At 36.1% G+C, this 25,899-nt stretch overlaps 1 protein-coding gene across 1 annotated transcript in view; it reads left to right on the top strand.

Moving 5' to 3' along the window:
• Nucleotides 1-25,899, top strand: part of nudcd1 (NudC domain containing 1) — a 60,241-nt gene that overhangs the window by 18,979 nt on the left and 15,363 nt on the right. The window contains exons 6-8 of the mRNA XM_062047135.1: nt 5,575-5,782; nt 5,850-5,994; nt 11,412-11,537. Of these exons, the coding sequence (XP_061903119.1) occupies nt 5,575-5,782; nt 5,850-5,994; nt 11,412-11,537 (479 nt within the window). The remainder of the gene's footprint in view (nt 1-5,574; nt 5,783-5,849; nt 5,995-11,411; nt 11,538-25,899) is intronic.

The raw sequence follows: 25,899 nt of genomic DNA on the forward strand, positions 1-25,899 counted from the left end.
ATGAATCTTTCAGCACGTACACAATGTTGACATCTATAGTTATATTTTGATAAACAATCATAAATGAATATTTCAGCACATACACATTGTTGACATCTATAGTTAAATTTTGATAAACGATCATAAATGAATCTTTCAGCACATACACAATGTTGACATCTATAGTTATATTTTGATAAATAATCATAAATGAATATTTCAGCACATACACAATGTTGACATTTATAGGTTATTGTTGCAATTTTGTTTACATTGATTGTTTTTGATTGATGGTTTTGTTGACATTTTCTTTCCTTTCTGCCTTGACATTTGAGGGGATTATAATCAGAGGAAGGTTGAAATAAAAATATCTACATTTAAATATATTTTTCCTCCTGCTATTTATTTTCCATAGGTCTTAGAAAAATAATTAAATTAAACCGATATCAAACATTTATATAGAGATACAGTTTTTAGCAATATTACCCAGCCCTAACTGTATGCATGCATTTTATTGTGAAAATATTCAACAAAAAGAGCTGTTGATCGAAAATGCCACCCGGGCCACACACACATATGCCGTATTATTCTGTGATTGACACCATATATGCAACATTTGTAAGTATCGCCCAGCATGTGGTAACTGTGTTGAATGAGTCAGGATCTTGTTTCGATGAGTCAGCACACTTTGTCATCATTGCGAGACGACAAGCCCGGTGCAGAGATATGTGGCATCAGGGCCTCCTCCGCCTTTTTCTCCAAAATTTCATGCCATATTTCCAGTCCAAAGAAGAGAGTGGGTGTGCGAAAATGAGCTCTTTGGAATGTTTTGGCGCTGTTTTTGATTTCCTTGCTTGAATCATTGGCGACCGAGGGAGGAACGCTTTTAAGCTGAGGCGAGAATGTGCAGAAAAGGAACAAAAAGATGCCTGGGAGTGAATGAGCAGAGGGGCGTTAGGCTCCAGGTCGTCTAGGGACAGATTGTTGTTTGTGGGTCTCAGGAACGTATCGCTATCAACTGGAGGACGAGGCTGCAGAATTGCCCCTGACGGAAGCGCTGATAGTGGGCCGAGTCATTCCTTCAGGCTTTGTTGGCCTCTAGGGTTGTACGGTACACCGGTACTAGTATAGTATCGCGGTACTAATGAATCAAAAACAGTACTATGCTCTGTTTGAAAAGTACCGGTTCCCCCTTTTTTTTACAGGCATGACGGCACGTCGTCGACACGTGGTGACATTGCTGGTTTTAGGAGCAGAGGAGCATGTTGGGCAGCGCACACACACAGAGTACTTACAAGCAGACACTGTGTAGACAGAAAAGGGAGAATGGACGCATTTTGATGGAAAATGAAATATAAAGGTGAAGTTATACCACTGAAACACCCTCAGGAAGAGGTGTTTTAAGACATGGCTAACATTCATCCGCAGTCGGAAGTGTTTTCCCGTCTTCTAAATCACTAATCCTGGCAAATGAAGTAAGTTTATTACAAGTTGCGTTATCACTGTAGGACGAGGAATAGCTAAACATGCTTCACTCCACACTGTTGGAGGATACAATAGCTCACCGGCGTCACAATGTAAACAAACGCCATGGGTGGATCTACACCTGACATCCACTGTAATGCAGTGTTTCCCACACATTCATTTATTTGTAGCGGGCCGCCACGAAAGAATTAAGGCCGCCACAAAAAATGTTTTTATTTTTTTTTTGTCCTGTCCAGCTTCTCAGGCAAATCATATAGTTGATGTAGATGTCCATATCGGCTGTTCAGATTTACTTTACAAAAGAGAAGTGTAGGATCAAGATTTTTGGAGCTCTTTGTTCAGTGGATCAGATATTTGATGAAGCTTTGTGTCTATCTACCACCACTACTGTTTTCTGTTTATTTGTTACTGACTGTGGCAGGACACCTCTGCCTCTGTTTCACTTTATGTTGCTGGTAAATAATATGGTTGTAGTGGTAGGCTAAAGTTAAATTATTTAGTAAGCACTAATTAAAGGGGCAGAGCTTTAAGAGACATTTTAACCTTTATATTTTTATAAGATATATTTTTTGTAAGAACCACAATTAATAAATATATTTCAGTGAATAACTTATTGTTCAAATCTGTATATAAATATGTACATAATGTGTTGTAATTATATTGTAAAATGGATGGATGGATGGACGTTTAAAACAAAACTGCTATTATTAATTAGTAAGTATAAATTTTTTGAGCCTTTTTAGAGAAAATCATATCATTGTAGTAAATTATGCAAATTCCTCGATGATGTCATGGTGGCCACGCCCATAGCCACGCCCCCACCGCCACAGTTATCTTGGCAGTTTATGGGAAACACTGTAATGATACCAAGTACAAGAGCGTATATAGTCAATACTACTATGATTATATCGATATTTTTTAGCATAACAAAATCTTTTTTCCTTTTTTTTAAATGTATATTATGTTTATAAAGTCAGGAAATACATCCCTGTACACATGAGGACTTTGAATATGACCTATGTATGATCCTGTAACTACTTGGTATCGTATTGATACCTAAATGCGTGGTATCAAAACTTTCAAAAAGTGAGCTACAAAAGCAAGATTGGGACAATGTGTACAATGAAAAAGAGGTTGATGAAGCATATGAACATTTCTTAAACAAGTTCATAATACTTTATGACAAACATTGTCCATGGATACAACTCAGTAACAAGCAGAGAAAGAATAATCAACCATGGATGACAAAAGGATTAAAAAATGCTTGAAGAAGAAGAATACACTATATAGAGAATTTATAGCACAAAGAACTATAGAGGCAGAAATTAAGTACAAAAAGTATAAAAACAAGTTAACAGATATACTACGATCATGTAGAAAAGAATATTACAGTGAATTATTGGACAGGAACAAAAATAATATGAGAGCAACATGGGGCATCCTCAATAGCATTATTAAAAATGGCACACAAATATTGGACCAAAATTGGAAGAAAGGATTCCAGACCCAGTTCCAATTGAGGAATATAATGATACCATAGAGCGAAATTCCAACTCCATGTTCCTCAGTAATGTGACACAGGAGGAAATAGTTACAATCGTGAAAAAATGTAAATCTAAGACTTCAACTGATTGTAATGGAATTGATATGGAAACGATAAAAAAGGTTATAGAAGAGATCTCAGGACCATTAATGTATATTAGTAATCTATCATTTCAAACACGTACATTCCCAAACAAAATGAAAATAGCTAAAGTTGCACCAATTTATAAGACTGGAGATAAACATCAATTTACAAATTATAGACCTGTTTCTTTACTTCCACAATTTTCTAAAATCATTGAAAAACTGTTTAATAACAGATTAGAGAGTTTCATAAATAAAAATAGAATACTCGAAGAGAACCAATATGGATACAGAGCTAATATCTCAACTTCAATGGCTTTAATTGAAATAACAGAGGAAATTACCAATGCAATAGACAGTAAAAAATGTGCAGCGGCAGTTTTTATGGATCTAACTAAAGCATTTGACACAATTAATCACAATATTTTAATCAAAAAACTAGAACGATATGGCATCAGAGGGTTAGTCTTAAACTGGATAAGAAGTTATCTAACGAACAGGAAACAATACGTGAAGCTAGGCGAACACATGTCTACAACGCTAAATATATCCTGTGGTGTACCTAAGGGATCAATATTAGGACCTAAATTATTCAATCTCTATATAAATGACATTTGTAAAGTTACAAAAGATTTAAAGTTAGTATTATTTGCGGATGATACAACAGCGTTTTGTTCAGGAGAGAACACACAGGAGATAATACAAATAATAACAGAAGAAATTAACAAATTAAAAAGATGGTTTGACAAAAATAGATTATCGTTGAATCTCAGCAAAACTAAAATAATGCTATTTGGTAACAGTAGTAGAGAAAGTCAAACACAAATACAAATAGACGGAAAAGAAATTGAAAGAGTAAATGAAACCAAATTTCTAGGTATAATGATTGATGATAAATTGAACTGGAAATCTCACGTAAAAAATATACAACATAAAGTAGCAAGAAACACGTCAATAATGAATAAAGCAAAACATGTTCTAGACAAAAAATCACTTCATATTCTCTACTGCTCACTAGTGTTACCATATCTGAGCTACTGTGTAGAAATATGGGGAAATAATTACAAAAGTACACTTCATTTATTAACGGTGTTACAAAAAAGATCAGTTAGAATAATACATAATGTTGGATATACAGAACATACAAATCCTTTATTTATTGAATCAAAGATACTGAAATTCCACGACATAGTGAATTTGCAAACAGCTAAAATTATGCACAAAGCAAACAATAACCTGCTACCCAAGAATATACAACAATTCTTCTCAACAAAAGAGGAGAAATATAATCTTAGAGAAAAATTTAATTTAAAACATTTGTACGCACGTACAACACTTAAGACCTTCAGTATATCAATATGTGGAATTAAATTATGGAATGGATTAAGCAAAGCAATCAAACAATGTACTAATATGATCCACTTCAAGAAACTCTTCAAACTTAGTGTTTACAAAGTACAAAGAAGAAGAACCATGACAAACATTCTCAATTTATTTCATCCATCCATTCATTCATTCTTAAAGTAATCTTACTTATCTCATCACATGAAATATGACTTACTTCACCAATTATTATTATTAAATTCTTACTATTATTTATTTATTTATTTTTATTGTGATTACCTATGGAGTTATTGTGAATAAATTGAGAACAGGAAGTGAATAAAAAAGTTTCAGCAACTGTTATGTAAAGAAAAGGGGTAGGATTAAATAAGCTCTGCTTCTTCGTACTCCTTTTCGAACATGTTGAAAAGAGAAACTGGAAATTGTGATGTATCATGTTGTATGCTTGCATGTTCGAAATAAACTCAAACTCTAACTCTAACTCTCTAATGTAAAGTATCAAATAAAAGAAGAATAAGTGATTATTACATTTTAACAGAAGTGTAGATAGAACATGTTAAAACAGAATGTAAGCAGATATTTACAGTAAATGAACAAGTAGATTAATAATCAATTTTTACAGTTTGTCCCTCATAATGTGTACAAAATAATAGGTGTATAAATTACACAATATGTTACTGCATACGTCAGCAGACTAATTAGAAGTCTTTGTTTGTTTACTTACTACTAAAAGACAAGTTGTCTAGTATGTTCATTATTTTATTTAAGGACTAAATTACAATAATAAACATATGATTCATGTACCCTAAGATTTTTTGTTACAATGAAGACAATAATGACATTTTTTTGTGGTGCCCTTTATTTAGAAAAGTATCGAAATACATTTTGGTACCGGTACTGCTTCCACTTCCACCTGGTGCATAATGTCTCTGTGGGGAAAAAAACGACGAATTGTGTGGTGCCCAAAGATGCTAAATAAAACCTCTGGTTCATTTTCAAAATAAAATACCTTGAAAACATCCTAATGAGCAGACTTGAAGTCAAATGGTACTGACAGAAGTATTCCATCTGCATCTTCTCAATATTCACAACCAGTTGTACCAGATGTTTTTTTTTAATCAATAATCCTCTTGTGTCCAGAACCCTTTTACTTCTGGCAGCAGACCGCAGAGGACATCACGGCCTGCGTCCGCATGCCCGAGGGCGTCACCAAAGAAAGCGTCCACTTCCGGCTGACGGCGGACAACATCAGCCTGGGCGTCCAGGGAGTGGCCCCCTTGCTAGAGGGCCAGCTGTACGCCTCCGTGGACCCCGAGGCCAGCGCCTGGGTGATCAGGGAGGACAGAAGGTGTGCCAACCCTCCGTCACACATTACCTTCTTAAACGGAACACTTTTTTTTTTTGTGTCTCCTCAGCCTGGAAGTGACGCTGGAGAAGCGCACCGTGGGACCCATGTGGCCCGAGCTGGTCATCGGCGACCGCAGAGGGGAGCACGTGATGAGCGACGAGCAGGCCGCCCTCATCCTTGAGAGGCTGAACCACCTGACCTCTGAAGACCCGGTAAGGGTTTTCCAATATCATCAAAATAACAAGTACTTTATCGGATTGTATAGGCTTGCATCTAAAATGTCCGAAACAATCATAAATGAATCTTTCAGCACATACACAATGTTAACATCTATAGTTATATTTTGATAAACAATCATAAATGAATCTTTCAGCACATACACAATGTTGACATCTACAGTTATATTTTGATAAACAATCATAAACTAATCTTTCAGCACATACACAATGTTAACATCTATAGTTATATTTTGATAAACAATCATAAATGAATCTTTCAGCACATACACAATGTTGACATCTACAGTTATATTTTGATAAACAATCATAAATGAATCTTTCAGCACATACACAATGTTGACATCTACAGTTATATTTTGATAAACAATCATAAATGAATCTTTCAGCACGTACACAATGTTGACATCTATAGTTATATTTTGATAAACAATCATAAATGAATCTTTCAGCACATACACAATGTTGACATCTATAGTTATATTTTGATAAACAATCATAAATTAATCTTTCAGCACGAACACAATGTTGACATCTAGAGTTATATTTTGATTAAAAACATAAATGAATCTTTCAGCACGTACACAATGTTGACATCTATAGTTATATTTTGATTAGCAAACATAAATTAATCTTTCAGCACGTACACAGTGTTGACATCTATAGTTATATTTTGATAAACAATCATAAATTAATTTTTCAGCACGTACACAATGTTGACATCTATAGTTATATTTTGATAAACAATCATAAATTAATCTTTCAGCACGTACACAATGTTGACATCTATAGTTATATTTTGATAAACAATCATAAATGAATCTTTCAGCATGTACACAATATTGACATCTATAGTTATATTTTGATAAACAATCATAAATGAATCTTTCAGCATGTACACAATGTTGACATCTATAGTTATATTTTGATAAATAATCATAAATTAATCTTTCAGCACGTACACAATGTTGACATCTATAGTTATATTTTGATAAACAATCTTAAATTAATCTTTCAGCACGTACACAATGTTGACATCTATAGTTATATTTTGATAAACAATCATAAATTAATCTTTCAGCACGTACACAATGTTGACATCTATAGTTATATTTTGATAAACAATCATAAATTAATCTTTCAGCACGTACACAATGTTGACATCTATAGTTATATTTTGATAAACAATCATAAATGAATCTTTCAGCATGTACACAATATTGACATCTATAGTTATATTTTGATAAACAATCATAAATGAATCTTTCAGCATGTACACAATGTTGACATCTATTGTTATATTTTGATAAATAATCATAAATGAATATTTCAGCACGTACACAATGTTGACATCTATAGTTATATTTTGATAAACAATCATAAATTAATCTTTCAGCACGTACACAATGTTGACATCTATAGTTATATTTTGATAAACAATCATAAATGAATCTTTCAGCACGAACACAATGTTGATATCTATAGTTATATTTTGATAAACAATCATAAATGAATCTTTCAGCACGTACACAATGTTGATATCTATAGTTATATTTTGATAAGGACAACAATCATAAATGAATCTTTCAGCACGTACACAATGTTGACATCTATAGTTATATTCTAGACTACGTTATAGGCTTCTAGGAGGTAGCAGCTACACAACAGCTAAGCACGCAATAGCACACAAGCTAGACATAGGTAGTACGTGTCCTTAATTGAAGATTGTTGTAGTCCAAAACAGCATATTTGTCAATATAAACAAGTATCAAATAAATATTGCTGCATATTACTTACAGATAGGCAGGAACGTTAAAAGGTATCCAGTAACAAACGTTTCCGCATCATTCAACTACCTGCCTGATGCGTCTAAAGGGTAACTACACTTTTTTGGTGGAATTTTGCCTATCATTCACAATCCTGATGTAGGACAAGAACACATTTTTCTTTTTTTAATGCATACTAATTAGTAAAATACGGCAAGTACAAGGAGGCTAATAATGCAGCCAATGGCAATACACTATTCCGCCCATAAAGTCCACTAAAAACATTAAAAAAAACGTGAAAAATAATACATTTACATTTTGTGTTCTTGAATATTAACCAAGTATTAGCGAAAATGTTATTATAAAAGCTAACACAGAGGAACTACTTTTAGCAGTTTCCCGATCACAGGCCGCTAAATAGCTTATGCTGCTATATTGACATACTGAGCTGCTGCTGCTCCTCCGTCACCTCTGAGTTGGTGAAAGTTAATTCTAGATTATAAATCATGCCTCTCACCTGGATAGTAGAATTTTGTGAACATAAACTGAGAAGTTGGTCAACTTTGACATCCAACTTAGACCCGGAGAGGGCGAGAACAACACGGAAAGGCGCTCGTTTTAGGTAGCTTTTTTTTATTTTTGTGAGTTGTCCCGATACCAATATTTTGGTAATGTACTTCGATACTTTTCTAAATAAAGGGCACCACAAAAAATGTAATTATTGTCTTTATTGTAACAAAAAATATTAGTGTACATGAAACATATGTTTATTATTGTAAATTAGTCCTAAATAAAATAGTGAACATACTAGACAACTTGTCTTTTAGTAGTAAGTAAACAAACAAAGACTCCTAATTAGTCTGCTGACGTATGCAGTAACATATTGTGTCATTTATACACCCATTTTTTTGTCAATATTATGAGGGACAAACTGTAAAAATTTATTATTAATCTAGTTGTTCATTTACTGTTAAAATCTGCTTATTTTCGGTTTTAACATGTTCTATCTACACTTCTGCTAAAATGTAATAATCACTTATTCTTCTCTTCTTTGATACTTTACATTGGTTTTGGATGATACCACACATTTAGGTGTCGATCCGATACCAAGTAGTTACAGGATCATACATTGGTCATATTCAAAGTCCTCATGTGTCCAGGGACGTATTTACTGACTTTATAAACATAATATACATTTAAAAAAAAAGATTTTGTGATGCTAAAAAATATAGATGTAATCATAGTAGTATCAACTAGATACGCTCTTGTACTTGGTATCATTACAGTGGATGTCAGGTGTAGATCCACCCATGGCATTTGTTTACATTGTGACGCCGGTGAGCTATTGCATCCTCCTACGGTGTGTAGTGAAGCATGTTTAGCTATTCCTCGTCCTCCAGTGATAGTAATACTTGCAAGAAACTTACTTTATTTGTCGCCATGGAGGCCAGGATTAGTGATTCAGAAGTAGCTAAAACACTGTGGATGGATGTTAGCCGCTAGCTAGCTAGTCATGTCTTAAAGCAGCTCTTCCTGAGGGTGTTTCAGTGTTATAACTTCACCTTTATCTTTACTTTTTACACCAAAATGTGTCCATTCTCCCTTTTCTGTCTACACACTGTGTCTGCTTGTAAGTACTCTGTGTGTGTGTGCGCTGCCCAACATGCTCCTCTGCAATGTCACCACGTAAAAAAAGGGGGGCAGGGAACTGGTACTTTTCAGAGGCGGTATAGTAGGGAATATGATTTATCAGTATCGCGGTACTATACTGGTACCGGTATACCGTACAACCCTAGTACCTATTGAGAACAGAGCTCGCTTGACCACCACGCGTATTTAACGGGCAGTAGAAAATGGATGGACTTGAGGTCAGTGAAATCCAAGCCATTGTTGGGAAATATGTCGTGAACAATGGCGCTCGCCCTCCAAAATGGATTCCGGCAATGCATAGTGTGATAGTACCGTGAAAAATCCGAAGCTGTCTACTAAAAGGCCTAGTGGCCACATGCGTGGACAGCACCTTTTTAACTCTTATTTCCAAAATTGTGTACACTACTGAATTTTGGGGTCTTATGGCCACTTATGTGGACACTTATACTGACATCTGGTGGTGTCAGAAGAGTATAACATACAATGGAATTTGGGAAAAAAAAGTGTAAAAATAAGAATTAGCATGTCACTAAACATGAAGTACACGTGTGTGTACTTATGGACTAAGTACATCATATCAAAAGATGATTCTTAGTTTTTATTCTAATTAGGGTCCAATAAGCCCAAATAGCAAAGAGAAATAAAAAAAGCATGTCAACAAACAACTTTAAGAGGTTAAAGCAGGGCTGGCCCGTGGCATAGGCCGTATAGGCAAATGCTAAGGGCGCCGTCCATCAGGGGGCGCCACGCCAGTGCCACAAATGTTGGAGAAAAAATAAATAAAAAAATAAAAGTTGGTACTATTATTTCTAAATACAAAAAATAATCCCACGTTAATTAAAATGCAAAGTAAAGCCTATTTAATAGAAATATTATTTGTTACAACATTACGCTACGGTGCGCCCCCTTCCTTCCCGTATCATGACTCTTTTTGGACTCACCACGTCAAAAAATCAACTCTAGATGTCAAAACGGCCAAAACTGTCAGGTGCTCAGGGAAGAAAAAAGAGAAAAGAAGAGGAGGAGAAACGAGAAAAAGACAGAGGTAGCAGGTAGGTAACGTTAGCCCACATGAAATTATTTGTCTGTTACAGAATGTGATAGTAACCTGGCTTTTTAACATTAAGCTAATGCTACAGGATTCGGCAATTGCTAATCAATAAATAGCTAGTTCTGTTTTAACGTCGGGTTAATATTGTGGAGGGGGCTAAATTGTTATGGAAAATAATAATGTAACGTTAGGTAATTACAGTACTCCCACCTTACATTCCTCAGGGACATTTGTATTAGATCTTTTAAGCAGGTGTTTTTTGTTGACATTGTTATTGCCTTCTGGTTAGCTAATGTTTGCCCTGCAGGTAATCGTCACTTTTCCACCCCTTTATATATTAGGTATAGTTGTAAGCCGAGTTGTTAAAGTGCACATCATTAATGTTAATTAAGCAATATCACATGAGAGGGAATGCTGTTTTTTAATTTCAGCACTGCTGTGATTCGGTTAAAGATAATCATAACATAACATTCTCATATAATATGTTAATTTGCTTTCTTTAAGTAAAAAAAAAGGTCAAAGACAAAGCTATTCGGTTTCTTGTGAGTATATACACTTCACTGCCGATGTGGGGGGGCGCCACCTAAAATCTTGCCTGGGGCGCCAGATTGGTTAGGGCCAGGCCTGGGTTAAAGGCTATGACTCCAATGTAGCAGCCTTTCAATGTTTGTCCTCTCCTTTATACAAGTTGTCCCCTCCAACTTTTAAATGAGCCTCCATCCATTGTGGCCAACAACCCCCTCCAGTTGCTCCGAGCCTCCTTCCGCCCTCCTCGCCCTCACGTTTTTGCCCATTTCCTCCCAGCCCACGTTAGCATCATCTGTTCCCACTTGAGGGTCTCCATGCTAATCAGGCGCCGCTTCAATGCTAATCAATGCAAACGGGAGAATAACCCGCCACCTTCTGTTGTCCCCGTCGCTTCCCAGCTCGCCAACCCCGACAAGGACAAGCCGGCCTGCAACTCCCAGGAGCTGGAGGACTGCGACGGACTACCGGACGACACCTCCAGCCTCACGCACTTTGACGGCGAGTCACTCAAGCCCACTCAGGTGGTAAGTAGAGGGGTACACACTTGAACATCTGTTACCACCTTTGACTTCCTTCTGCGCCTCTCCAAAGGTGGATTCATGAGGGCACACGTGTAACTATTTTAAAAACACAACTAGACCTTTATTAGGAAAGGAACCATATTTCAGTGTTTCCACTTACAACGCCACTCCCAACACTGCAAAAAGTGAAATCTAAGTAAGATGAAATATGTCAAATAAGGGTGATATTTGCTTATTTTCTGTCCGATGAGATCATTCTTCTCACTACGCAGATTTTATGTTAGAGTGTTTTACAAACCCCGTTTCCATATGAGTTGGGAAATTGTGTTAGATGTAAATATAAAAGGAATACAATGATTTGCAAATCATTTTCAACCCATATTCAGTTGAATATGCTACAAAGACAGACAAAGTAGATTCCATGAAATTCTCAGTCATTCACAAACAAGGACGGGGCGAGGATCACCACTTTGTCAACAAATGCCTGAGCAAATTGTTGAACAGTTTAAGAAAAACATTTCTCAACCAGCTATTGCAAGGAATTTAGGGATTTCACCATCTACGCTCCGTTATATCATCAAAGGGTTCAGAGAATCTGGAGAAATCACTGCACGTAAGCAGCTAAGCCCGTGACCTTCCATCCCTCAGGCTGTACTGCATCAACAAGCGACATCAGTGTGTAAAGGATATCACCACATGGGCTCAGGAACACTTCAGAAACCCACTGTCAGTAACTACAGTTGGTCGCTACATCTGTAAGTGCAAGTTAAAACTCTCCTATGCAAGGCGAAAACCGTTTATCAACAACACCCAGAAATGACGTCGGCTTCGCTGGGCCTGAGCTCATCTAAGATGGACTGATACAAAGTGGAAAAGTGTTCTGTGGTCTGACGAGTCCACATTTCAAATTGTTTTTGGAAACTGTGGACGTCGTGTCCTCCGGACCAAAGAGGAAAAGAACCATCCGGATTGTTCTAGGCGCAAAGTGGAAAAGCCAGCATGTGTGATGGTATGGGGGTGTATTAGTGCCCAAGACATGGGTAACTTACACATCTGTGAAGGCACCATTAATGCTGAAAGGTACATACAGGTTTTGGAGCAACATATGTTGCCATCCAAGCAACGTTACCATGGACGCCCCTGCTTATTTCAGCAAGACAATGCCAAGCCACGTGTTACATCAACGTGGCTTCATAGTAAAAGAGTGCGGGTACTAGACTGGCCTGCCTGTTGTCCAGACCTGTCTCCCATTGAAAATGTGTGGCGCATTATGAAGCCTAAAATAGCCCAACGGAGAACCCCGGACTGTTGAACAACTTAAGCTGTACATCAAAAATGTGTCTCCTCAGTTCCCAAACCTTTACTGAGTGTTGTTAAAAGGAAAGGCCATGTAACACAGTGGTGAACATGCCCTTTCCCAACTACTTTGGCACGTGTTGCAGCCATGAAATTCTAAGTTAATTATTATTTGCAAAAAATAAAATAAAGTTTATGAGTTTGAACATCAAATATGTTGTCTTTGTAGTGCATTCAACTGAATATGGGTTGAAAAGGATTTGCAAATCATTGTATTCCGTTTATATTTACATCTAACACAATTTCCCAACTCATATGGAAACGGGGTTTGTACTTGTTTTAAGGGTTTTGGTCCTAAATGATCTCAGTAAGATATTATAGCTTGTTGCTGAGATGTTATGACCTATATTGAGTAAAACATGCTTGAAACTAGAATATCAACTGATGCAAAGCTGTGACATCAACACTCACAAGTATAAAACTACTTTTTTAAAGTAATTATTTCTTACTTCAAGCATTAAAAAAAATCATGATGTATGCATATCATTATGTCAAGATAATGGCACTAGCATTTACCTAATTTAAGAATATTTTTCAACATATCGAGCAAAAAGGTCTCTTTTTTTTTCTAAAGAAAAGTGCACTTATTAATGAGTATATACTTATTTTAAGGTATTATTGGGTTCATTGAGGTTAGCTAATCTTACTTGTTTTGGAAAGTCTTGACAAGCCGAATGTTCTTGTTCTATTGGCAGATAATTTTGCTTAGTTCAAATAAAATACCCCTCATTTTTGTATTTTTTTGTCTTGTTTTTGAACACTGACTTTTTGCAGTGAAGAATGTCAATTATAATATTCTACACCTAAATGCATCTATTTATTACATTTCTTCCACTTCTTCCTCTTCTTCTTCTCCAGATTCGCTCTACCTTCCACATTTTTCACCCGATTCAACCCGATTAAAAAAATCCCAGAATTCCACACTGCAAAAAGTCAGTATTCAAAAACAAGAAAAAAAATATATATATAAATGGAAAATGTAACTGATGAAAAAAACAAGAAAAGTTTAGAAGACCAAGCCGAGTGGTTAGAGTGTCCTCACTGAGATCGGTAGTTTGTGAGTTCAAACCCCGGCCGGAGCGTGGCCGCCGCTGCTGCTCACTGCTCCCCTTGCCTCCCAGGGGGTGGAACAAGGGGATGGGTCAAATGCAGAGGACACATTTCACCACACCTAGTGTGTGTGTAACTATCGGTGGTACTTGAACTTTTAACATTTTCCCCATTCAAAATGAATTGGCCATTTTTCAAACTTCCATCATTTCCACAATTTTTCAACCGATTCAAACCATTCCACCTTTTTAACGCATCCTGGAAATTCAAACTACCTTTATCAAGTTAAAACAAATTCCAGGATTTTCCAGAATTCCTGGTTTTCCACAACCCTATTTCCACCCTTTTTTTTGGCAACTACTCCTTCCACATTTTTCAACGCATTTCAACCGTTCCACCGTCAAAACATTCCTCTAAATTAGGACAAATTTCGGTTTTCCCGAAATTCCCGGAATGCCATAATACCATTTCTCAATTAAAAACGTTACTACTTCAACATTTCTCAACCGATTTGAAAAATTCCAACACTAACTCATTCAGAACATTCAAGTTTTTTTTAGCATTTTAGAAAAAAATCCCGCTTTTCCCCAAATTTCCAGGAAGTTCCCATGGAAATTAATGGGACATTTTTCCAAGTCGCACAATTCCCACATTTTGTATCCTATTCCAACCGTTCCAACTTCAAAATATTCAGTCTGTTCAGGAATTGTGTGCTCCCTTTCAACAATTATACAAAAAATTCCCGGATTTCCTAGAATTCCTACTTTTTAAAGACATTTTCCCCTTTCAAAATGAATTGGCCATTTTTCAAACTTCCACCATTTCCACAATTTTTCAACCGATTCAAACCATTCCACCTTTTTAACGCATCCTGGAAATTCAAACTACCTTTTTTCCAAGTAAAAAAAATTCCAGGATTTTCCACAATTCCTGGTTTTCCAAAGCCCTCTTTCCACCCTTTTTTCTGGCAACTACTCCTTCCACATTTTTCGACGCATTTCAACCGTTCCACCGTCAAAACATTCCTCTAAATTAGGACAAAAAACAAAGTTCCCGGTTTTCCCGAAATTCCAGGAATGCCATAATACCATTTCTCAATTAAAAACGTTACTACTTCAACATTTCTGAACCGATTTGAAAAATTCCAACACCAACTCATTCAGAACATTCAAGTTTTTTAGCATTTCAAAAAAAATCCAGCTTTTCCCCAAATTTCCAGGAAGTTCCCATGGAAATGAATGGGACATTTTTCCAAGTTGCACAATTCCCCACATTTTGTATCCTATTCTAACCGTTCCAACTTCAAAATATTCAGTCTTTTCAGGAATTGTGTGCTCCCTTTCAACAATTATACAAAAAAATTCCCAGATTTCCTAGAATTCCCAGTTTTTAAAGACATTTTTCCCATTCAAAATTAATTGTCCATTTTTCAAACTTCCACAATTCTCATTTTTTTCCAACCCATTCAAACCATTCCACCTTCAACACATTCCACTCATCCTGGAAATTAAAACTACAATTTTTCCAATTTCAATACATTTCCAGGAATTCCAGTTTTTTTGTCTAACCTTATTTCCAACTCCTTTCACATTTTTCAACCCATTTCAACCGTTCCATTGTCAAAACATTCCTCTTAGTCAGGACAAAAAAATAAGTTGGTTTAAGAACTTAAAAAATTTCCAGTTTTCCCAAAATTCCGTAATACCATTTCTCACTACTTCAACATTTCTTGACCGATTTAAACAATTCCAACACCAACCAATTCAGATCATTCAGGACATTCAAAAAAATCCCGCTTTTCCCAAATTTCCAGGAAGTTCCCATTGAAATGAATGGGATATTTTTCCAAGTTGCACAATTCCCCACATTTTGTATCCTATTCCAACCGTTCCAACTTCAAAATATTCAGTCTGTTCAGGAATTGTGTGCTCCCTTTCAACAATTATACAAAAAATTCCTAGATTTCCTAGAATTCCCAGTTTTTAAAGACATTTTCCCCATTCAAAATGAATTGTCCATTTTTCAAACTTCCACAATTCTCATTTTTTTCCAACCCATTCAAATCATTCCACCTTCAACACATTCCACTCATCCTGGAAATTAAAACTACAAATTTTCCAAGTTCAATACATTTCCAGGAATTCCTGTTTTTTTGTCTAAACCTATTTCCAACTCCTTTCACATTTTTCAACCCATTTCAACCGTTCCATTGTCAAAACATTCCTCCTAGTCAGGACCAAAAAATAAGTTGGTTTAAGAACTTAAAAAAATTCCAGTTTTCCCGAAATTCCGTAATACCATTTCTCAATTAACAAAACTGTTACTACTTCAACATTTCTTGACCGATTTAAACAATTCCAACACCAACCAATCCAGATCATTCAGGACATTAAAAAAAAATCCCGCTTTTCCAAAATTTCCAGGAAGTTCCCATTGAAATGAATGGTAAATTTTTCCAAGTTGCCCAATTCCCAAATTTCTTTAACCTATTCAAACCATTCCAACATCAACACATTCCACTCATCCTGGACTTTTAAACTAACACTTTCCTAAGTTCCAAACCAAATTCCAGTTTACCTGGAAATTTAAACTCTTCAACATTGAAACCATTCCAACATTCAAACTATTCTTACATTCATACTACATTCTGTCAGCATTTCACTTCAACTTCAGCAGTGGAGCATTCACACGCAATTCCTTCAGTAATTGCTTCATCTAGTTGTATTGTAATCTAATGTCGACAGTCTGAACTTGAACGGGTTTCGCTGTAGTACAGTTATTTTTTTTCTGTAAGGCGTTTCTGCGGGTCATTAAAAAGCATAAATGTCATTAAATGGGTTTTGAGAAAATTAAGGCTTTCAAAAAGCATTAAATTTGATATCTAGAGGCACTAAAAAAATCACACAGTTGTAGGCTTGGGCCAATAAATAGTAAGTCAATTAATTAAACCATAAATGAAAATTAACTCGGTAACTTTATGGACGTCGATAAATTGCTATGTCCGCTGACTTTCAAAATGAATACAAGCGATGTCACTCTCTGCATCACTCTCATCTCCTGAGCATGTTTATTTCACAGAACTCAATGAACTGAGTGACACCTCTTGTCAGTCAACCACAATCTTTGTTTTGGTATGAGCAGAATGCACACAGAATAATATCAGAAAAATGTCTCCGTGTGGGGAATATTTCACCTTCGAACTGAATGAGCAACATGAGCCAATTAGCACGGAGGAGCGAGCAAGTGTATTTTGATGGCTGGGCAACAAAAAAACAACAAAACAAACCCCCCGAGCCAGTTTTTCCCAGTTGGGAGAAAAAACTGCACTTTAAGATGTTTAATATTTATTAAAGTGCAATTTTTGCGAACAGATATTGAGAGTCCATCATATTTTTATGCTTGTTTATTCCCATTACAATGGTAAAAAATACCACAGTAATAAAAAAAATCATGTGTATTGTATTTAAAAGGGTTACTTGCATTGTTGTTATTATATATTACAATTACATTATTGCTTCATTTGGCCACAGTTAATGTAAACGTTTCAACCATTCAAGATTATCATTGTCAAATGTTAACAATTTAGTCTCGATGCTTTTGACTATAAGCTGCTACTTTTTTCCAACACTTTGAACCCTCCAGCTTGTAAAACGGCGCAGCGAATTTATGGATTTTTCTTCACTATTGGCCGTAATGATTTGCATTCAACAAGAGCCTTCGTAGAGACACTGAAAAGGTGTGTAATTGTTTGGGCTGTGGCGCCAGGACGAGTATGTTCACTGCAGGGGTTGCAGGTTGAAAATGTACATTCTGTTTCACGCCTTGAACCGGAAGTAAAACATAGCATAGTAAATCATAGCATTTCTACTCATATGGATTATTCATTCATTACTCCAAGCAACGTTTGTAAGTTTTACAATGCAACTAAAACAATTCATACGTACCAAACCCATGTTCAATGTTTTCATGCATAGTTGCAAGTAGAGATGTCCGATAATATCGACCCTCCATCTGTTGACTCAATTGTTAGATATTTATTTACGATTTTTAAAAAAACAACAAAAAAATCCAACCTTATGTGTTCATGTCTTACATAAGGATAAGCACATCTCTCTAAGGCTGAAACGACGCGTCGACATAGTCGACGTCATCGACGTCATCGACGTCATCGGTTACGTAAATACGTCGACGCCGTTTTTGTGCGTCGACGCGTCGCATATTTACGTCACACTACCGTCATGGCGAAGCGCAAAGCAGACGACCAAAGCAGACGATGCGAGCGGTGCGAGCGAGGGGGGAAAAGCATGCCAAAAGTGGTCAAAAGTGTGGGAGTATTTCAATAAACGGCCTAATAATGTTGTTGTATGCACACTGTGTCGAGCGGAAATGGCCTATCATAGCAGCACAACGGCTATGAACAAACATTTGAAAAGAAAACCATCAACTAGTCAATCGTCCGCGCGAGCATACGTTGTCATCATTACACAAAAACATGAATGTGTCATTTGTATCTGCTAGGGGTGTAACGGTACGTGTTTTGTATTGAACCGTTTCGGTACGGGGCTTTCGGTTCGGTACGGGGGTGTACCGAACGAGTTTCTAAGCTAAAGCTAACTTCAGCTGCTAAAGTCTTAACAAGCTGCTTCGCTCCTCTGCCTCTGTCTCAGCACGCAGCATTGTCCCACCCACACAACCATCTGATTGGTACACACGAAGCATTATCAGCCAATCAGCAGTGCGTATTCAAAACATTACCAGCCAATCAGCAGTGCGTATTCAGAGCGCATGTAGTCAGCGCTTCAGCGTGGAGCAGATCGGTGTTTAGCAGGTGAGCATCAGGCAGCGGACTCTCCCCAAATGATAATAAACACCTCCCAGTCAACTACTAGTAACATCACTATGAGCCCATTGACCTTCTAGAAATATAAACTGCAGCTCAGCTCACTCGCAGTCCTGGCTTGAGGTGAAGGTTAATTAGCTCTCAGTTCCAGCCACATCGACCCCTTCTGAGCGCCTATTTTCAGCTGCTGGGAATATTGTAAACAAGAAAAGAACCAGAGCATGTACACATGCTAATCTTACTTCATTACAACTGTTAGTCACTCACTGGAATGAGTAGAATTGGTTATTGTGTACTGTGTTGGACTGGATGTTTATTTTGCACATTTTAAAAGCAATACTTAATTTTTACAGTGCTCCAGAATATTTAGATTGGCACTTTTTTGTATTGGATGTTTATCTTTATTTTTGCACATTTTAGCAAATAAGCAATACTTTCACTTTTGTTGTTACAGAATATTTCGTTTTGCACTTTTTTGTATTGGATGTTTATCTTTAATTTTGCAAATTTTAAAGCAAAATAAGCAATACTTTTACTTTTGAAATGCTTATACTATTGCAGAATATTAAGATTTGCACTGGATGTCGACTTTTATATTTGCACATTAAAAAGCAAATAAGCTACTTTTAATTTTGTTAAATGTTAAAAGTTTTAAATGTTTACATTGTTACAGAATATTTAGTCATGTTGTTGTCAATGTTGACTGAGTGGCCATACTTCTTTTTTTTTGTAAATAAAAGCCATGCCTTTTGAAAAAACGGACCTACATTTATTTTTTCATCTTCATTTTGAATAAAAAAATTATCGGTAAAAGGACAAATAATCTATAGATTAATCCAAAAAAAAATATGTATAGATTAACCGATTAATGGAAAAAATAATCTATAGATTAATCGATAGAAAAATAATCGTTAGCTGCAGCCTTACATCTCTCTACAATGTTTGCGTATTTCCTGTATGACTGATCTAATAATATGGTCAAAGTGCAGAAACGTTACTCTCGCGACGTCATCCGACCCCGAATCGACCGAAATTGCCGAAAATGTTCTGAGAGTAAACTTAAAAATGTCCAACTGAATCTGTGGCGTTTTGTGATGTTTAGACGGTATTTTCACCTACTTTGCGGATTAAATACAATTGTTTGTATAAAGAAAACACAAATATGCATACAAAGTCAACTTGTTTTTCCATTTACTGGTACTTTAAGTAGACTTAATGCATTATATTATATCAAGGGAAGTTAATAATACTGCTGTTTGAATTTAAAAAAGCAAATGTAGGTCACATTTGTCTACTAGCAGGTGGGAAATGAATGAATTATAATCTAGAATTGACTTTTAGCAAGTCTGAGGCCAAGCAGAAGCTAGCATTAGCTTACTGCTATCAATGCTCCGCTAAAATAGTCTGTCTGCGTTAGCTCTTATAATAACAATATAATTCATATTTGATTAATTTCAGGTCACGACATGTAAATGGAGTATTGTTGGCTTTTTCTAAAATAGTCAGTCTGAGTTAGCACTTATAATAACAATATATTTTATATTTGGTTAATTTCAGGTCACGGCATGTAAATGGAGTATTATTGGCAGTTTCTGGATGTTTTTAGAGAGTATAATAAGAGGACCCTCCATCTGTTGACTCAATTGTTAGATATTTATTTACGATTTAAAAAAAACAACAAAAAAATCCAACCCTATGTGTTCATGTCTTACATAAGGATTGTGAATGATAAACAGCACATCTTTTTACAATGTTTGCGTATTTCCAGTATGACTGCTCTAATAATATGGTCAAAGTGCAGAAACGTTACTCTCGCGACGTCATCCGACACCGAATCGACGGAAATTGCCGAAAAGGTTCTGAGCGTAGTTAATAATACTGCTGTTTGAATTTAAAAAAGCAAATGTAGGTCACATTTGTCTACTAGCAGGTGGGAAATGAATGAATTATAATCTGGAAATGAATAAATTATAATCTGGAAATGAATGAATTATAATCTAGAATTGACTTTTAGCAAGTTTGAGGCCAAGCAGAAGCAGCCACCATCTTATAGTGTGTCAACAATAGCAGCGTAAGCTAGCATTAGCTCACTGCTATCAATGCTCCGCTAAAATAGTCTGTCTGCGTTAGCACTTATAATAACAATATAGTTCATATTTGGTTAATTTCAGGTCACAACATGTAAATGGAGTATTGTTGGCTTTTTATAAAATAGTCAGTCTGAGTTAGCACTTATAATAACAATATCTTTTATATTTGGTTAATTTCAGGTCACGACATGTAAATAGAGTATTGTTGGCTTTTTCTAAAATAGTCAGTCTGAGTTAGCACTTATAATAACAATATAGTTCATATTTGGTTAATTTCAGGTCACGACGTGTAAATGGAGTATTGTTGGCTTTTTATAAAATAGTCAGTCTGAGTTAGCACTTATAATAACAATATATTTTATATTTGGTTAATTTCAGGTTACGACATGTAAATGGAGTATTGTTGGCTTTTTATGAAATAGTCTGTCTGAGTTAGCACTTATAATAACAATATATTTTATATTTGGTTAATTTCAGGTTACGGCATGTAAATGGAGTATTGTTGGCTTTTTATGAAATAGTCAGTCTGAGTTAGCACTTATAATCACAATGTATTTTATATTTGGTTAATTTCAGGTTACGACATGTAAATGGAGTATTGTTGGCTTTTTATGAAATAGTCTGTCTGAGTTAGCACTTATAATAACAATATATTTTATATTTGGTTAATTTCAGGTTACGACATGTAAATGGAGTATTGTTGGCTTTTTATGAAATAGTCTGTCTGAGTTAGCACTTATAATAAGAATATATTTTATATTTGGTTAATTTCAGGTCACGACATGTAAATGGAGTATTGTTGGCTTTTTATGAAATAGTCTGTCTGAGTTAGCACTTATAATAACAATATATTTTATATTTGGTTAATTTCAGGTCACGACATGTAAATGGAGTATTGTTGGCTTTTTATGAAATAGTCTGTCTGAGTTAGCACTTATAATAACAATATATTTTATATTTGGTTAATTTCAGGTCACGACATGTAAATGGAGTATTGTTGGCTTTTTATGAAATAGTCTGTCTGAGTTAGCACTTATAATAACAATATATTTTATATTTGGTTAATTTCAGGTCACGACATGTAAATGGAGTATTGTTGGCAGTTTCTGGATGTTTTTAGAGTGTTTTATTGGCGCAGTAGAGGACCCTCCATCTGTTGACTCAATTCATCCCAGGGAACAAGAAGGCTACTCCGGCTGCTGGCCACCCTCTCGCCCCCTCGTCACGCTTTGCCATTTTTATCGCACTCCTTGCGTGAGTGCACGAAACCTCTCTGAAGAGTTCTTCCGATAAAAATAATCTCAGAACCTACACATTGAATTACCTGGAAGAGCGTCCTCCTTCGTCTTCCGTCTTCGCAGAATCACCATGAAGAGAACGCTTAATGTCCACGGCTAATGGTCTTCTTTCACTTTTGTTTTGTGTCCAAGACAAAGCTCCTGCAGGAGTCCACTCCACTGTGGAATGAATGGCAGACGTCTAATTAGGACGAATGTCAGCGAGAGCCCTTTAATGCCGCCCACAAACAACCATCAACCTTTTGAAGGCTACCGGTGACCGTGTGAGCATGTGCAACATTGCCCAGGAAGCCTTACCTTCCCATTCTTCTTCCTCCATTTACCCGCTCGCTGGGATATCTGCTGACCTGTTTTTTTTTCCTGACCCCTTTCATCTTCAAATTGTAGCACATCCTATTAATTTAGCTCCTTTTGTTCATCCGCCGCTGCGCTCGACAGAAAAGACCGAGAGCATGTGTGTGTTTACGTTTCCTGGCCTCCTCTTCCATGCACTTTGCCGTGGAGACCAGCCACAACGCCATTATTGGAGGATGTTTGAAAGTAGCAGTATAAATTAGGGGTGGAACGATACACAAACATTTCGGTTCGGTACGTACCTCGGTTTAGAGGTCACGGTTCGGTTCATTTTCGGTACAGTAAGAAAACAACAAAATATAAATTTTGGGGTTATTTATTTACCAAATACCAAATTTATTTACCAAAAAACCCGCTTTCCCCCAAATTTCCAGGAAGTTCCCATGGAAATGAATGGGACATTTTTCCAAGTTGCACAATTCCCACATTTTGTATCCTTGTATCCTTATTATTGAATCAAAAATACTGAAATTCCATGACATAGTGAATTTGCAAACAGCTAAAATTATGCACAAAGCAAACTATAACCTGCTACCCAAGAATATACAACAATTCTTCTCAACAAAAGAGGAGAAATATAATCTTAGAGAAAAATGTAATTTAAAACATTTGTACGCACGTACAACACTTAAGACCTTCAGTATATCAATATGTGGAATTAAATGATGGAATGGATTAAGCAAAGCAATCAAACAATGTACTAATATGATCCACTTCAAGAAACTCTTCAAACTTAAAGTGTTTACAAAGTACAAAGAAGAAGAACCATGACAAACATTCTCAATTTATTTCATCCATCCATTAATTCATTCTTAAAGTAATCTTACGTATCTCATCATATGAAATATAACTTTCTTCACCAATTATTATTATTAAATTCTTACTATTATTTATTTATTTATTTTTACTGTGATTACCTATGGAGTTTATTGTGAATAAATTGAGAACAGGAAGTGAATAAAAAAGTTTCAGCAACTGTTAGGTAAAGAAAAGGGGTAGGATTAAATAAGCTCTGCTTCTTCCTACTCCTTTTCTAACATGTTGAAAAGAGAAACTGGAAATTGTGATGTATCATGTTGTATGCTTGCATGTTCGAAATAAACTCAAACTCTAACTCTCTAACTCTATTCCAACCGTTCCAACTTCAAAATATTCAGTCTGTTCAGGAATTGTGTGCTCCCTTTCAACAATTATACAAAAATTCCCGGATTTCCTAGAATTCCTACTTTTTAAAGACATTTTCCCCTTTCAAAATGAATTGGCCATTTTTCAAACTTCCACCATTACCCAAATTTTTCAACCGATTCAAACCATTCCACCTTCAACACATCCTGGAAATTCAAACTACCTTTTTTCCAAGTAAAAAAAATTCCAGGATTTTCCAGAATTCCTGGTTTTCCAAAGCCCTCTTTCCACCCTTTTTTCTGGCAACTACTCCTTCCACATTTTTCAACGCATTTCAACCGTTCCACCGTCAAAACATTCCTCTAAATTAGGACAAAAAACAAAGTTCCCGGTTTTTCCGAAATTCCAGGAATGCCATAGTACCATTTCTCAATTAAAAACGTTACTACTTCAACATTTCTCAACCGATTTGAAAAATTCCAACACCAACTCATTCAGAACATTCAAGTTTTTTAGCATTTCAAAAAAAATCCCGCTTTTCCCCAAATTTCCAGGAAGTTCCGATGGAAATGAATGGGACATTTTTCCAAGTTGCACAATTCCCCACATTTTGTATCCTATTCCAACCGTTCCAACTTCAAAATATTCAGTCTGTTCAGGAATTGTGTGCTCCCTTTCAACAATTATACAAAAAATTCCCAGATTTCATAAAATTCCCAGTTTTTAAAGACATTTTTCCCATTCAAAATTAATTGTCCATTTTTCATGGAGGATGTTTGAAAGTAGCAGTATAAATTAGGGGTGTAACGGTACACAAACATTTCGGTTCGGTACGTACCTCGGTTTAAAGGTCACGGTTCGGTTCATTTTCGGTACAGTAAGAAAACTACAAAATATACATTTTGGGGTTATTTATCTACCAAATTTGCAAAGTCTTCCACCAAAAATATTTTTCTTAGTGGAATATTTGATGTTTAGTAATGGGAACCTTGGATAGGTCAATCATTCATAATAACATTGATTTTGATTCAATATTATGTTTTGAGCAATGACAGTTTGAAAGAAAAAAAAACAGCTTTGTTTTATTAGTCAACATTGCAACTTTTTCTGAATTACATTTCACCTTTAAGCTTTTTTATTTCACTTTTGTTATGTTTTTGTTTATTTTAATAGTATTTTTAGAATGTGCCGTGGGCCTTTAAAACATTAGCTGTGGGCCGCAAATGGCCTCCGTGGCACACTTTTGACACCCCTGCTATAGATAATGAAAAAATAAATGTGATAAATCTATGGATAAAAAGCAGAACCTGGCGACGCATGCGCGTTTATCATAACTCTCTCTCTCTCTCTGTCTCTGCCCCTCCCTCACCAATGCTGCTGCGCACCTTCACAATTTGTTTTGTTTTTAACCCCTTCTTAACCCTGAACGTACATTGAAAATACACGCAACCCTAACTCAAAATGCCGGACATTTGAGGCATTTAAGAAACTCTGCCCTGACAGCTCCGCAAAAGAGGACATGTCCGGTGAAAAGAGGACGTATGGTCAGTCTATCCTAGCCCGTTAGCTGCTAGCATGCCGTGTGTTGTGCCTCGGTGTGCATTGTTTACACAACGTGCGTTACGCTACTTAATATGTCCGTGTGGAAACTCGTTCGGTACACCTCCGAACAGAACCGGAACCCCCGTACAGAAACGGTTCAATACAAATACACGTACCGTTACACCCCTAGTATAAATGGAAAGACAAGTTGCCTCCATGCTGAAGCTATTATCATAAATATCTGATGTGGAACACCCACAGACTTGCACTGTTTGCGAGTAAATAGAGAAAGTAGTTTGTTCGATTAATTGAGTAACTGGATAAAACAAATTTTATAGCCTCAATGTATTTTTGAAAAAATAGTTGAAACAATGTTTTTTCTGCTTGCCATTAACTTCATTCTTCTTTTTTGGGGGGGATAAATGTACATCATCAAAACTGAAATAGCAATAACGTCTGGATTTCAACCGTTTTTATTGTTGGACTCATTGAACAGTTAATTGAAGCAACAGAATATAAATGGAAGCTTTTTTTCGAGTCAATTTAATGGCGTGATTGTTGCAGACAGCGGGGGGGTGACAAGTTCCTCGGGCCGGCAAACAATTTTATTCAATGCAAAACTGGAGAAAATGTAGACCAGGGTTCCACAAACTACAGCCCGCGGGCCAGATACGGTAGCCTCCTCTCCAGTACACCTGAATAGACCTTAC

Source organism: Entelurus aequoreus, linkage group LG05 (assembly GCF_033978785.1).
Source record: "Entelurus aequoreus isolate RoL-2023_Sb linkage group LG05, RoL_Eaeq_v1.1, whole genome shotgun sequence".
NCBI lineage: Eukaryota > Metazoa > Chordata > Actinopteri > Syngnathiformes > Syngnathidae > Entelurus > Entelurus aequoreus.